The sequence below is a fragment of the Antechinus flavipes genome, chromosome 3, assembly GCF_016432865.1.
Source record: "Antechinus flavipes isolate AdamAnt ecotype Samford, QLD, Australia chromosome 3, AdamAnt_v2, whole genome shotgun sequence".
NCBI classification, from domain to species: domain Eukaryota; kingdom Metazoa; phylum Chordata; class Mammalia; order Dasyuromorphia; family Dasyuridae; genus Antechinus; species Antechinus flavipes.
Window position 1 is genome coordinate 608,705,914 of NC_067400.1, and position 14,507 is coordinate 608,720,420.

Genomic DNA, 14,507 nt, shown 5'->3' on the forward strand with positions numbered 1-14,507 from the left:
ACTTTATTGGGGGAAATCCACCTGGATTGGGATGTGGGTATATCTAATTGAAAAGAAACAGGTAAGATAATGTTTGGGCTGCGAAAGGGTGCTGTGCATTCAGAAAGTCTAATTCTTCATCTTAAATTGTGATAAAACCTAGGAATCAAAGAAAGTGTGATGCAGAGAAAGCATTTTAGTAGATATCAATGGAAGTAGAAAAAAGAGAAGCGATTTAGTCACGAACAGACCACCAAAACAGCAAGAAGCCATGATGTATTCAGGAAACAAATCGATAAGCCTGCAAAGAGTTATCACATATAATAATTATCAAGAGCTTTGAGAGTGCTCTCTGTCTTTCTAATCAAGAAGAACAAATAGCTACTTCTTAACTTGTATTAGGGCTATTTTTATTCTTCAAAAGATAGAGTAACCAACGAGGGAATTCTCGGGATCCATGGTCACTAATAGAGAGGAGGAACGGTAGCAAGGAGAAGCACCACACTGCCTCCCCCTGCTAGAGTCTGTGGAAGAGGTGATGTGCAACCCTGATTTGGGGGAGAACGTCACAAAGAGCCTAAAGGAAGAAGAATCAGCTAAGACTGGAGAGGTTAACAAGCACCATGAAAAAAATGTTTTTAGAAATTTCTGAAAAGCTCTATTGGTGGAAAAGGGGGAGGGTCAAAGAAGAGAGAGGTCGGACGCTTAGCGTGGATGGGATAGTGATAAGTGACAACCGAGAGGCAGGTGGCTGAGCTGCTCAAGTGTTATCTTGCTCCTATTTTCTCTGGCCATGGCCTTTACAGTGGAAAGGTCAGAACAAAAGTGACTAACAGGGAACTGATACTTAGGATAGGGGAAGCGTCAGTCAGAGAATCCCTCACTGCCCTTGATACATTTATTTCACCCAGCCCAGATCTTCCGGTACTTGAAGAGGAGACAGCTGTGATGGCTGAGCCACTGTTGAAGATTATGTCAATGATCATGGAAAAAATAAGAGAAGGAGCAAAATAATGGAGAACAGTTTTCCAAAAGAAAAAGGAAAGCCAACAGACCCCTGTAATCAGCCTGGGGAACTTGACATTGATTCCTGTAAAAAATCCTAGCTTGGATCACTAAAAAGATGATGGGCAAACATCTACACAGAAAGTAGTCTGGCTTCGTCAAGAATGGGTCTCCTCGATCTAACCCCACACCTCCTTGTTGGGTGGGATTAATAAACCAGTAGATAAGGGAATGTTTTGTATGACCCGGGCCCAATGCTTCCTGTGGGGACAAATCACTATAGGTCAGTAAAAAAAAATACCCCTGTGGAGTAAGATTGTTCTTACTCAAACTTTTGATAAAGTAGTGTCTATTATTCTTTCAGAAAAGATGGAATTATAAAGGCTGGACAATCTTACAAGCAGATATTCAGAACTTGCTGAATGACAGGACTAACTGTGAGGTCAGTGTGGCTAGGGGTCCAGCAGAGTGCCCCAAGGATCCTTGTGTCGCTTGGGACTGTTTCATGTTATTCCGAAAGACCAGGATAAAGTCAGAGAGGACATGTATCATCAAAACTGAGAGGGACGGCTAACACGCTAGATGACAGTCAAGATCTAACCAGTTCCCAACAGATTAAAACATAAGAAGATGAAATTTCATAAGGAAAAAGTCAAGTCGTACACTTAGGCTCAAGAAACTGACTTCAAAAGAACAATATGGAAGAGGAACGCTTGCAGGAGGTGCTTTGGAAGAGCAACGCTTGCAAGAGACCCTTCAGGGGGAAAGTTCTCATCACAAGGGGGAGATACAGATTTGCTGAGGCAAATCAGCAAGTGCATGAGCTAAAGCTCAGGTACATGAATGCACATGAAGACGGTCTTCAAGCCAAAATACAAACAAGCCAATACACACAGATCTACTCTCACACAGGCAGATGAATCCAAAGGCAGCAGACAGACACACAGATAGATACATACAGGAAAAAGCCTGCTTAGGTAAATAGAGGCACTGAGGTAAATGAACAAAACGAAATGCAAAATGGAGGCAGCTAGCTATATGCGACTATCTCCTATAAGCATATATAGAGCCATGCAGAAATCCACCCAGCAAAGTTTACTCACCTTGCACATGCCGTAATCTGTTAATTTGATGTGACCTTCCGCATCTAAGAGGACATTATCTAGTTTTAAGTCCCTGTAGATAATTCCCCGTTCATGGAGGAAGTTTAGAGCAATACATATTTCAGCAGCATAAAACCTTGAAGGGGAAAAAAACAAACAAATCCCTAAAGCTATCAAAGTCTCATTGCTATTTGAGGTGACAAGATACAATTCAATTCAAAAGGAGAGATTCATGACTTCTAAAAATGGAGAGTCAAGTAAGAAGGAGCCGAGGGCAGGAGAGGAGGAACGAATATCATTTTTCTTACAGTAGAGAGGGTTTTTTTTTAAGTTTTCTCAAAATAACCAGGTGAGATTGATGGTTTTCTCCCTGCATTGAGTCCAATCCTTGCTAATCCATTCTTCTTGGCATCAAAAATTCAAAACTGACCTGTCAGATTCAGGTCACTAACCCAAATTACAGTTTGAACTTGCCATCGGTCCCTCTCAATGGTCAAGATGAATGAGGTATTAGCAACACTACTCAGTCCTGCTAGGAGCTCGGCAGCCAGGGAGAGGGTCCCTGAGCTCCATCCCAGCTTGGGAAACAGACCCCAAATGCACTCCAAACTAAACTGTATCAACGACTTGGAGGGAATGAGAGAGCTAGAGACCATCCTACATGGCCATGTTATTTTACAGAGAAAGAAACTGAGCTCAAAAAAGGAAAAGATTTGTTCAAAGTCTAACAATGCAGTGGGCTCCTGCCCTCACTTAGCTGGGAAGTATTTCTCACAGTGTCAGGAAAGCATGGTAGGGGTAATGTCTTGATGTAAGCAAGACTTGAGTTTAAATCCTGCCTCTAAAACTTAAAAGATGTGAATCTGGATCGTTTGGATTCTGTGAATCAGGCAACTTATCAATTAAGTCGTAGGCAGTTTGAGAATCACCTACATGTCCCTTACTAAGGAAATCATAGATTGGACATTAAAAAAAAGTCTTGGAAAATGACTCCTAATAGAACCACTTTTCCTTTCCCTTCTCTCTACTGCTCCTGCTCAGCTCCCGTAGTTTGTATTGTTATGCTATCTTCCCGATTCCAGAGCCAGCGCCTTAGCTGCTTCCCTGTATAAGTTTAAAAAATATATAGGAATATTAAAATTGGGGCATAATGGAGGGAAGACCCCCTAGCTGGGGGATCCTAATTTTTTCTACACACACACACACACACACACACACACACACTCCGTGGCAGATCTGATAGAACTCTGGACCTCACATCAGTACAAATTCTGTCCAGGTAACCCAGCCCAATTCTCTGAGCCTCAGTTTTTCCATTCATAAAAGGGTACTAATATCTAGCTCCCAGGGCTATTGTGAGAATAAAAAAGAGATAATATTTGTAAAATGCTTTAAAAACGACTATAAAGAGTCACACACAGAGATAGGTAGAAAGAGAAGGAGTTTAGCAAAAACAATTCTTCATTAGCATTCTATCCAAAGAGCATCTGGTTTTCTAATTGTCGGTGGCGGGGCACTGGCTGCAACGTACCTGGCGTGCTCCTCCGGAAGCTTTCTTTGCCTTTGCATATGAAACATGAGATCCCCTCCATTCACATACTCGATGACAAGGAATAACCTGAAAGAGAGAAGATCTCATCAGCGGCAGGCAGCTTCCCCAGGGAAGGAGGAACTTGGATGTTTCTGGCAGAATTCAATCTGCAGCAGCTTAGATCTGATGGGGAAACCATATTGCCGGGGAAGGAAAAAAAATCCACGAAGAAAACTAATTTAGCAGAAATTTCATGAGCCATTCTCTACAGAAAAGGGGAAACAAACAATAAAGGAATAAGACTTTAAAAAAAAATTTAAACCAAACAAATATATATATTTGAATGAGCATCATTTTGCGTGAAAGTGGTCAATTGGATGATTCGTTTTTTATTTTGTCAAGGAGACTTTTAAAAAATATGTTTTTTTGTTTAATTTAAAGGATCTGTACATTGTTTTGAGCTACTTGCATTTTCCAAAGCAGCACTGTCACAAATGCCCAGAATGCCTTCCCTGCTCAAATCTGTCTCTTGAATCGTCTTGGAGAGAGGACTTATTGGGAAGTGATAGAAATATAAAATAAACAGCACTAATTTTTTTGAATCCAAGGCAACATTTCTGTTTCTTGAAGGAGAGTTCCAATGTTTCCATTCTCACTCCCTTCTGGGTGGATAAATAAGTGAGGGTAATTTCTGAGAAGGGCTCCTCCATAAGCAAAAACATGTAGTACAATAAGAAGGGGTAAGAGGATCTGGGTTCAAATCCTGCTCGAACACTGTGCCTCAGTAGCCTGAATGGGATACCTTTTCATACGGAAAGCCTTTTTAGATCAACTTTAGCATTGGTGGATCCACCCTCTTCAATATAGCTTCTATTTATTTCTCTTTTATTTGCTGCTTGCCACAAGCTCCTAAGGCAGGAGACCCATTATGGACTGTTCTAGTAGCAGGAAGACAGGTGCTAAATAAATGCTGATCGGATTGAAAGAAATAGATTAATCCCTTTCCAAGGGAGTCTGTGATTTGAATTCTTAATTTTGGGAATCTTTTGACTTGCTGAAATATATTCTGCAGGAAAGAAAAAGGCCTGAAGAAGTAAGCATTCCTTTCAGGCACCAAGGGTCAAGTGATGAGGACTCCCAGTCACCCAGAGTGTGTCTTTAGTCCAAGGGACTTTTGTATGAATATGGCTACCCCACGGGCTAGGTCTTCATTCAAATATTCTCAAGGAGAAATTGGGGATGCTAAACAGGGTCATTCTAGAAATCATAAGACAAGGGGCAATCTCTGCCCCTTGAATGTGTGTTCAATTTGTTGAAACCATTCCAAGTCATTCACTGCCAGGGCTGGGGAACAAAGCAGGTCACCTTGGCTTTTCCAGGATCCAAAGGTGCAAGAGTTCCCAGCAGCCCCAGCAGCGTCACAGTACTGTGATGTTATTCCATCTCCAGCCTCCAGGCTTTTGCATTGCTTCCAGGCCTGGAATGTCCTCCTTTTTCTACCTCAGTCTCTTGGAACTTCTAGCGGTTTAAGGTTCAACAAATGTTGACTCTCACCTTCCACTACCCTCATCTCCAAATCCCTTCAGATTGATTTGATCTATGTTGTGTCTTTGCTTATCTGTGGACAGATACTATCTCCTCTTCTCAGACAGAAGCTGCTGGTTGGCAGAAGCTGCCTTTCTTTTAATAGGCACTTAATTAATGCTTATGGATCGATCAGCTGTATCCCTAGGACTTAACACGGTGCCTCGCACAGAGTAAATGTCAACTATTCCTCTTGTTATGAATGAGCTCACAGAAGGTATTGGAGAATTTGGGAGACACACCCATTTTTGGAGTGCCTGGCTTGTGACTTTAGAGCAACGGAAGCAAATGGAACTTTTCAGAAATGTCGTCCCTTGTCTCATGGCAAGGTCCTTCTGATTTCCTCCGTCCTTCACCTAAGCACTCCAGGGTCCACTCACTGCAGAACACATGGCAGCGATGGAAATTCTGCTTGTTCCCAATTATCTGAGCCATCTCCCAGCTCTGTCTGGGAGAGGGGCCAGGACCCGATCAGGCCTATTGGCTGCACCCAGGACACGCCATGGCTCCGTTACTCAATCCCCTCTGCTGGGGTAACATTGACACAGCTCCCAATACAGGAACTGTATTCCCATCAACATTATTGCAAAGAAGCTCTTCTGTGATAAAATAAGCAGGGTTTGAGTAGCCAAGCCCAGTGAGCAAAGGTCCAGAGATGATACCCCACATGCACCATGTCTCCTGGATGGAAAGAGCTCCAAGCTAGCATATGTCTATCAAACCTGCAAGGGAGAAGGGAGCTGATACAGAGAAAGTAAAGGGGAAAAGCAGAAAGGGGCAAAAAAGTCGCAGACCACAGTGGGGATGAACTATTCATGCAAAAACATTCAATTTATTCATCTGTTTGCTCATTCAGTCCCCCAGCAGTGTATTAAGGCAGGAGAGCAGACACAAGTAAAATGACTTTCTTAGGGTCACACAGGTACTAAGGTTTAAGGCAGGGCTTCCTAATTCCAGACTCACAACATTATTCATTGCTCCCCTTCTTAGTGTGGTCTCTAACCTCATGGAACTGCCCCATTTCTATTCAGTGTTTTATACACACACACACACACACACACACACATATTTCAGTTTCCATTCTATTTAGAGGGATATAACCTGGTCACAGGTAATAATAATAATAACTAATGTTTACATAGAGACACTGTGGTAAGGGCTTTACAAATATAATCTCATGTGATCCTCACAACCATGGGAAGGAGATGCTGTTGTTATCCCCATTTTACAGACAAAGAAGCTAAAGCAAGCAGTGACTTGCCCAGGATCATACATCTAGGAAGTATCTGAGGCTGGATTTGCATCGGAAGATGCAGCTTTCTGACTCTAGCCACTGCACTACTTAGCTGTCCCTCATACCACAACACGAATGCCTACAATTCAGCCAGCCCAGAAGAACACAGAACCCTGCACCAAGGACCAGTAAAAGGAACAGACTCATTCTACCAGACCCACAGAGGTGAGCAGGGACTGTTTGTCATTTGCCTCTCTTTGTATCACTTTGCACTCAAGCCTGGCACATAGAAGGGAGGAAGTCCCTCCAACTCCTCCCTAACGCTCATTAGGGCTGAGGTTCTTCTCCCAAGGAAAGGCACTTGGCAGAGCCGGGACGTGTTAACTTGACACTTGCCTAAGATTAGCTACCACTCAATTTGAGACTAATATTAATTAGGTGCCTACTATGTGCATGGCACTTGAGGCTAAGCTGGAGACACAAGATAAACAAAAATAGTCCCTCTTCCCAAGGCAATTACATTCTACTAGAGAATGTGCAGATTAATAAAAACAAGTCTATGTGAGGAAAAAGACAGTCCTAACAGGCCAACTGCTTCCCAAAGACCTTGTGAAGTGGACAGAGAGCGGTTGTCCTCATGGGAAAAGAGTGGCTAAGGAAGGCACTCAAAAAATGTCCAAGAAAATACCTTAATCTGAAAATTCTTAGCCAATGGATATCAAGATCAGGAGCAACAATATTCCTGAAAATTAGAAATGAAACAAGACCCAACCAAAGAGAACCATCAGGTTACTGACAAAAGTAATTCAGCCTCACCAAGGTCAAAAAGGAAAGAGTCCCTGAGGGGCGTGAAAAACAAGCTTGATGGATGGGAGTCTCTTCTCTCCTCATCATAAAGGCTGGTGACCTGCTTCAAACAGGCAGGAAACCTGGCAGCATCCCATGCCAGGGAAAGGAAGCTTAATCCATCATCAATTCCACCTCTCAGCTGGGAGAACATGAGCTCTTCCTTCAGCAGGTGAGAAAGCAATCAAGGGCCATTTTCCCAACATGGAGGGACAGGCTGAGGTCCAACTGTTCTCAGGGCCATTAATACAAAGAGAAAGGACAACAGCTCTCCTAGCAGTGAGGCACATGGGTCTCCACTCTTAAGCAAGCACATTTTAAAATTGTTTTTAGTTTTAACAATTCAATACTAATAAACACATATGATATGCCTAATATGCAACAGGAGCTGTCCTCGGTGCTGAAGAGACAAAGGCAGAAGTTAAATCCACTGTCTATTTTGGAAGGTTGGGGAATGGCGGCTGCATGGAATCACGTGCTCATCCAGACAATACTTCAAGGAGGCGTGATTTCTTCCCAGGGAGGATTCCCTCCACAGATGCCCTCTTCCATAGTCTCTTCGCATATGGTCAACTTGGTCTCAGGAGCCCGTCTGCACCAGGTGGGTTCTGGGTGACTCAAAGCCTTTCCAGCTTGCTCAAGCCTCCAAGATCTCTCCATTCATGGGATTTTGAGAAGCCACAATCACATTGGCAAACAAAAGAATACATAAAAAAGAGACTAGAATGAAGACTTCAGGTTTTTTTTGGTCTGTGATTTTCACCAGCTTAAGGAATTCTCAGTGAGGGAATCCTTCTACAAATACAGATCAATGCCTGTCCTGAAACTTACATTCTTGGAGAGTTCTCACTGGAAAGTTAAGTGACTTGCCCAGGTGCACACAGTTAAGTGTCTGAAGCCAAATTTGAACTCAGGTCCCTAGGGTGCTAAATACTGTGCTATCCGGCTGCCCCTCACTCATTAGAGCTTATCTGACTAAATACCTTCTTCCTATGCTTTTAAACTGAGTTTTCCCCATTTTAGGTAATGTAGATGTAAGGTGGGCGAGAACAGGCCATTTGAGATGTCACCATTTGGCAGGTAAGTGAAGAATGAAATGACTCCAAGCAGCTTAACTGTCATTTAAAACTCATTGTTCTCCTAAGCTGGAATTTTAAATTCTGACAATGACAAATTTACTTATAAATTTAAAATTGAAATGTACCCTTTTAATCCTTTTTGAAAAAAATTTGAGTTTTATTAATCCTCTTTTTTCCTTTACACCATAGATTGCCAAAGAGATCTTTCTTTATAAACCCCTCCCTTGGAACCAAGAAGCAGTTATATATGCCCCATTCCACACCTACGGTCCACCACCTCTCTTTCAATTAAATCATAGGATTTTAGAGATGGAAAAGACATTAATGGCTATCTAGTTCAAACCCATCATTTTATAGTACAAGAAACTGAGGTCCAGAGACATAAACTTCCTTGGTATCCAGTCTCCTCTGGATCTCATATTTAGTCAGCCAGCCACTGTCCCAGTGAAATGTAACCTTTTTAGGCAAAGAACTATATCTCATTTTGACATACAGACTTAGTTCATATTCATCCCCTTCACTCACTCTATGGTCTGGCCAAACTGATCATCCAACTGTAACTCACTTGACAATCCATCTCTGGTCTCAATGCACCATTATATTGTTGTGCCACCGTTAACTTTTATTGTCCTGCCTCAGTTTCCCTAATTATCCTGCCTTAGTTTCCCTGAATTGTTCTGCCTCAATCCCCCTGGTTGCAACACCACTCCTCCCTCCTAAATCATCAGGATGTTTGATCCAGATAAAGAGAAAGACCATCTATCTTAGACATCATGACCCCAGACCTTCCCTACTTATCAGAATGTCCAGTGCCTCCCCCTACCCGTCAGAACGGGATTCCCACTCTCAGTGCTCTGACTCCACCCCTGCCTCAGTCTACCCCGGGTAGTTTGGAGCCACGTGTGTGTATATATATATTTTATGGGAACCTCACATTCTCTGCTGGATGCTTTGGACATCAGCCCCAAGAGCAACATGCCCCCAGCACAATCTCTCCCTCTTAAATAAAATATTAAAAACTGGCTAATCTCTATCTTGCCTCAGTTTCTCCAGCATTACAATATATATCACTGCACTCTGTGCATGGACCAAGGATTTCACCGAGGCAGCTTAAATCCTAGACAGGAACCTTTCTCCATCAATGGAAATTGCCTGCTATGTAACTTAGTCTTAGAGCCTCTCCTGGGGTATTCAGAAGGAAAGTGAGCTGACCAGTAGTAATACAAAACTAGGATTGAACTCAGGTGTGTGGTGCCCCTCTTCTTGCATGTAATAGTTACTTAATTACTGCTTGTTGGACTAGCATTGCATGGTCAAACGATTGATAGATCAATTGTTCCTTTTGATCAACTCTTATTATTACCCATTTACCTATTATTACCTCTTTAACCTATATAGGATTGTTTGCTGTCTTAGGGAGAGGGAAAATAAGGGAGGGAGAAAAATTTGGAACAAAAATTACGAAGTTTTACAAAAATGAATGTTGAAAACTAACTTTACGTGTATTTGGAAAAATAAAATACCATTGAGAAAAGGGGTGGGAGGGGGAGAACCAAATCTCTCCTATTGCTTTCCATTGTCATTTTCAAAGTCCCCAACCTGGCCCATATCTACATCAACTCAACAAAAGAAGGAATAAGTAATATTCTCCAAAAAATAAAAGAAGCAATTAGCTGGTGCAGTGGGTAGAGCAAAGGGACTGGAGTCAGGAAACTTGAGTTGTAATCCAGCTTCCTCCTGGGCAAGTCACTTTGCCTCAGTTTCCTCATCTGTAAAATGAGCTGAAGAAAGAAATGGCAAATGATTCTAATATCTGCCCCCCCCCCAAAAAAAAAACCCACCTAAAAAACAAAAACTCCAGGTGGGATCACAAAAAATTGGATATGAATGAAAAAATAACAACAAAAGTAGAAAAGGCCGATGCTTGTACAGTTCCCATGACTGTGAAGTGTTCAAGCAGGGCTTGGCTGCCCCTTTGTTATGAGAGGCCATAGAGTATTGCTGAATAAAATGAAAACTGGTTCCTTCATTGCTAAATTCAGGGGCCTTTTCCTCAACCTTTTTCTTTGACTCCCCAGAACATCAACACTGTTGATCACCCTCTTTTCCTGCATAGTTTCTGGATTTCTATAACAAGACTCTTTCTGTTTTCCTCCCACTTTCCTGATCAAGCTAAATCAATCTCCTTTTGTAGGATCATCAGCTATGTCCTGCCCCACAATTGTGGATGTTCCCAAAGGCTCGTCCTGGACCCTTTACTTTGCTCTTTCTCTCAATACCAGTGCTTAGCACAGTGTCTGGTTCACTTAGATACTTAATAAATGTTTATTGATCAATTGATTATTTATCAAAGTGCTTACAACCCTTTCTATTTGTTTCCAAATGGCCTTCAGATTCATGTCTAGTCCTAGTGTTTCTCCTGATCTCCCGGCACTAGCTGCCTGTTGATCATCTTCATTTGGATATCCTGTAGGCATCTCAAATTGAACATGTCCAAATCAAAACTTATAATCTTCCCCCTCAAAACTTCCCCCTTTTCTGAGCTTCTCAATTCCCTATCAAGGGCATCACGACCCTATCTTTAAACCTCAGCATTTTCATCAATTTCTCACTCTCCTCCATCCCATAAAATTCTCAATTCAATCTCCACCACATCTTCTACTGGTCTTACTGCCCTTACTGGCAAGGCTAAGGATTGGTACAAAAGCCTTTGGATTCATCTCTCCTCTTCCAGACCATTCCTTTCTGACCCATCTCCCACTTAGTTTCTAAGGTGACATACCTAAAGTACATGGCTGACCAAATAATCCTCTGACTCCAGAAAGCTCAGTGACTCCCTGCTAACTGTAACATAACATGTCAACTCCTGTAACATTTAAATCTCTTCCTGGTCTGGCTTAGCTATCACTAAGCCATCTAGCTTCCACTCCGTGGACTTGCTCGTCATTTTCCTGCCTTCATGACTTCCCCTACCTCACACCCAGAATGCTCTTCTTCCTCACTTAGACCCTTTTAAGAGTTCATTCAAATGCTCCCTCCTTTAAGAAGCTCTTAGCTATAAGTGTTCTAGATTCCACTATCCTGAATTACTTTGTCTATATTTTCTGTTTATTTCTCAGTCAAATATAAGCTCCATGACTGTCTTTCATCCTTCATTGTCTTTCTATATTTAGTACCTAGTGTAGTGGCCGATATATGTCAGGGACTTGCTGAAAGATTGTCCAATGGATGAATAGAAGGTGAGTTTAGATGGGTGGTGGGAAATTCAAATAGAAATGATGTTTAAACCATACATAAAGACCCTTGTAGTCACATATTGGATTATAAGCTCCTTGAGGACAGGTTTAATCTTTTGCCTCTTTTTGTACTCCCAGCCTTTGTTACCTGATACCTAGGAGAAACTTAAAAAATGTTGATGATTAAAATATTGACTTAGAAAACCACTTATTAATATTATATTTGTTCTATTGTACTTTTACGTTTTTAAAATATATATTTCACTATTACATTTTCATCCAGTCCCCACCAAACATGGCTATTTCTGAACTAAACAATATCCAAGGCCCCTCTCACCTCTCAGAGCCAGAGGATCATCACTTAATTTATGGCTTTTGTTTTCTCTCATTCTCACATTCATTACTAGATGGTCCTCACATTGCCCCAAGCCCAAAAAGCTATCACTTGTAACAGAAAGAAAAAAGCAGCTTAGAAAAAACTAAGTAACACACTTGTCTGCCAGTGTAAGCAACATTCCTCCTAGCTCTGTTTTGTTGTTGTTGTTGTTGTTTTTGATAGTTCCTTATTCTTCTTATTCCCTCTTCTCTGACATAGTAAAAGTAAAGGAGGGTCTCCTTACTAAGAGAGAAGGAGAATATATGCATTTGAAAAATGCCTACTATGTACCTGGCATAGAACTAAGTGATTTTATAAATATTTTCTCACTTCATCATTTTTATTTGTTATCATTATCTCATCAATTATCTAGTACTGGTTGGCTACATGTATATGTACACGCCCAACTCCCACCATCACCCCTTCATGAGATCAAATCATGATCTGGAAGGGATCTCACAGGCCCCCTGGGGCAATCTCTAGCTGAGATGATGCTCAGGCATTAGATTCTGCTCAAAGCCTTCCCCTATTGTTAAGGCCTTCCCTCCCCAACTTTCTCCTCTCAAAGTATTTGCTTATATTTTATAACTTTATATTTTAATAACTTGACATCCGTGCTGAATGTGCTTATATGTGCTTTTCTCCCCCACTGGAATGGAAGTACATTGCTAATATAGGGATTGAAAACTCAGAGTGAATAGTGTGGGCTCTAGAATTTTATCCCTCTGGCTATTTCCTGCCTTGGCTGGAGCCTGAAGTGAAGTCATAAAGCTTTATTTATGGCACTAATCATTGCCATGGCAACAGGCTCATTTCTTATACTGGGTGATCAAGCAGAAAAGTCAAGGAAGAGATGGAGTGCACATACATTGGGATGCTCACCAATCCCCGAGGACCAATGAAAGCAATGACCAAAAATGTGCAAACTGGAAGGCCAAATGCTTCACGGTAATTCCTCCAGGCCCCTTCTACTAGGTCACAGTGCGACTTGTTAGTTTTATTCAAGTGACCTTCTCAGATTCAGAAAATCTCAGAGTTGGAAAGGACCATGTTAAGTAGAAGTAGAGTGTCCCTTTAAGGAAGAATACAAGATTTTCAGGCTTGACTCCAGGAAAAGCTAGCCAACAGAACTATCCAGTCTTCCATCTTGCTCTCCTTCACTCATCCAGTGAAAGCATCATGCTGAGCTGCCTAGTATTTCTCACCCACAGCCCTCTACCTCCATACCTAGTCTGTCTTAGTACTTATGCAAATAGTAGGTGCTTAATAAATGCATGTTGACCAATGGATTGGGTCTGCTTTTGCACTGTTCGGATGTACAGGCCCTAGCAAAGCGCAGGGAGACGGAGAAGGCAGAGGGCTCCTCCAACTTTTAGATCTCAGTGATTCACCAAATATTTTATTCATTAATTTATTTGACAGGTGACTACTGCCCCCATTAGGGACTCCTGAGCATGACTGACCTTAGCCCAAGTGGGTCTGGAGCCAATCGCTTTTGCTTCCAGGTGCCCTCCCTTTTCATCATGCTAGTGCTCTTGGGAGCACAATTACCTGCCCTTGATGCAGGGAAGTTAGAACATTAACTTGGTTCTAGATTTACAAAAGGAAGAAGGGATGAGTCGCTCAGCTTAGATCTAAATGGGAGGTCAGGGAGTGGGGGCTGCTTGGAAGAAGCCCAGGCCTTTCAAGGACCAGGCTGACCTGCAGGAGGCCACAGGCTCAGCAGGACTCAAAGAAATGTGTCTTTTCACTAACTAGTAAGAAACATGATTCCTAGGGCCTGGGTCGCTGCATATTAGTGAAATTCATAGGTGTAATACTACAATTTACACGACAATTGAGCTTTGTTTTGGATATATTCTATATTCCAAGTGAAAAGGGATCCCAGAGAACAAGGTCGGATGCTTCATTTACTCTTTTGTTTCCAAGGCTATTAATTGACTAGAGCCAGTGGGGTTCATGGCAGGGTGAGGGGTAGGGGGAGAGAAAGATTGTAAGGGGAGGGGACAACAGGCTCATCAGTCTGACCCGGAGACACGGGCCTGCTTTCTGTGTCCCACCAAGAGCAGTACACAACCACATTTTCCCCATCTGGCCTTTCTCTCTATTCATGCGGATACAACCCAATTTGGGACCTCACACTTGGATTACTGAAGTGGCCACATAAGGAGTCTCTGTGGGGTTAATCTCCCCTCTTTCCAATCAGTTCTTCAAAGGGCTGCCAAAGTAATTTTCCCAAGATACAGCTTGGACCTCAGCGGTCCCCAGCTGAATAAAGTCCACTGGCTCCCAACTGATCCTAGAAATACTCAAGGGCAACCATAACCTGCAGCCCACCTGCTTTTGTATTTTCCATTATTCTCCAATTCACACACCCCATTTTCCCGCCAATCCAGGTGACCAAGTCTCCCTGGAACTTGGCATCCCACCTCACCCCAGCAAGCTCCAGTCTTCCCAAGACCGTATCATCTCACTGTGTTATTCCATGAACAGCCCTTCCTTCTGGGCTGGATATGTTCCTCAGGGAACAGCAA

At 42.3% G+C, this 14,507-nt stretch overlaps 1 protein-coding gene across 3 annotated transcripts in view; it reads right to left on the reverse strand.

Moving 5' to 3' along the window:
- The window catches only part of PRKCZ (protein kinase C zeta), a 225,748-nt gene that overhangs the window by 19,074 nt on the left and 192,167 nt on the right, over positions 1–14,507 (reverse strand). For all 3 annotated transcript variants that reach the window (XM_051988781.1, XM_051988783.1, XM_051988782.1), the window contains 2 exons: positions 3,619–3,705; positions 2,088–2,223 (listed from right to left, as the gene is read on the reverse strand). In XM_051988781.1, coding sequence (XP_051844741.1) covers positions 2,088–2,223; positions 3,619–3,705 — 223 coding nt within the window. The remainder of the gene's footprint in view (positions 1–2,087; positions 2,224–3,618; positions 3,706–14,507) is intronic.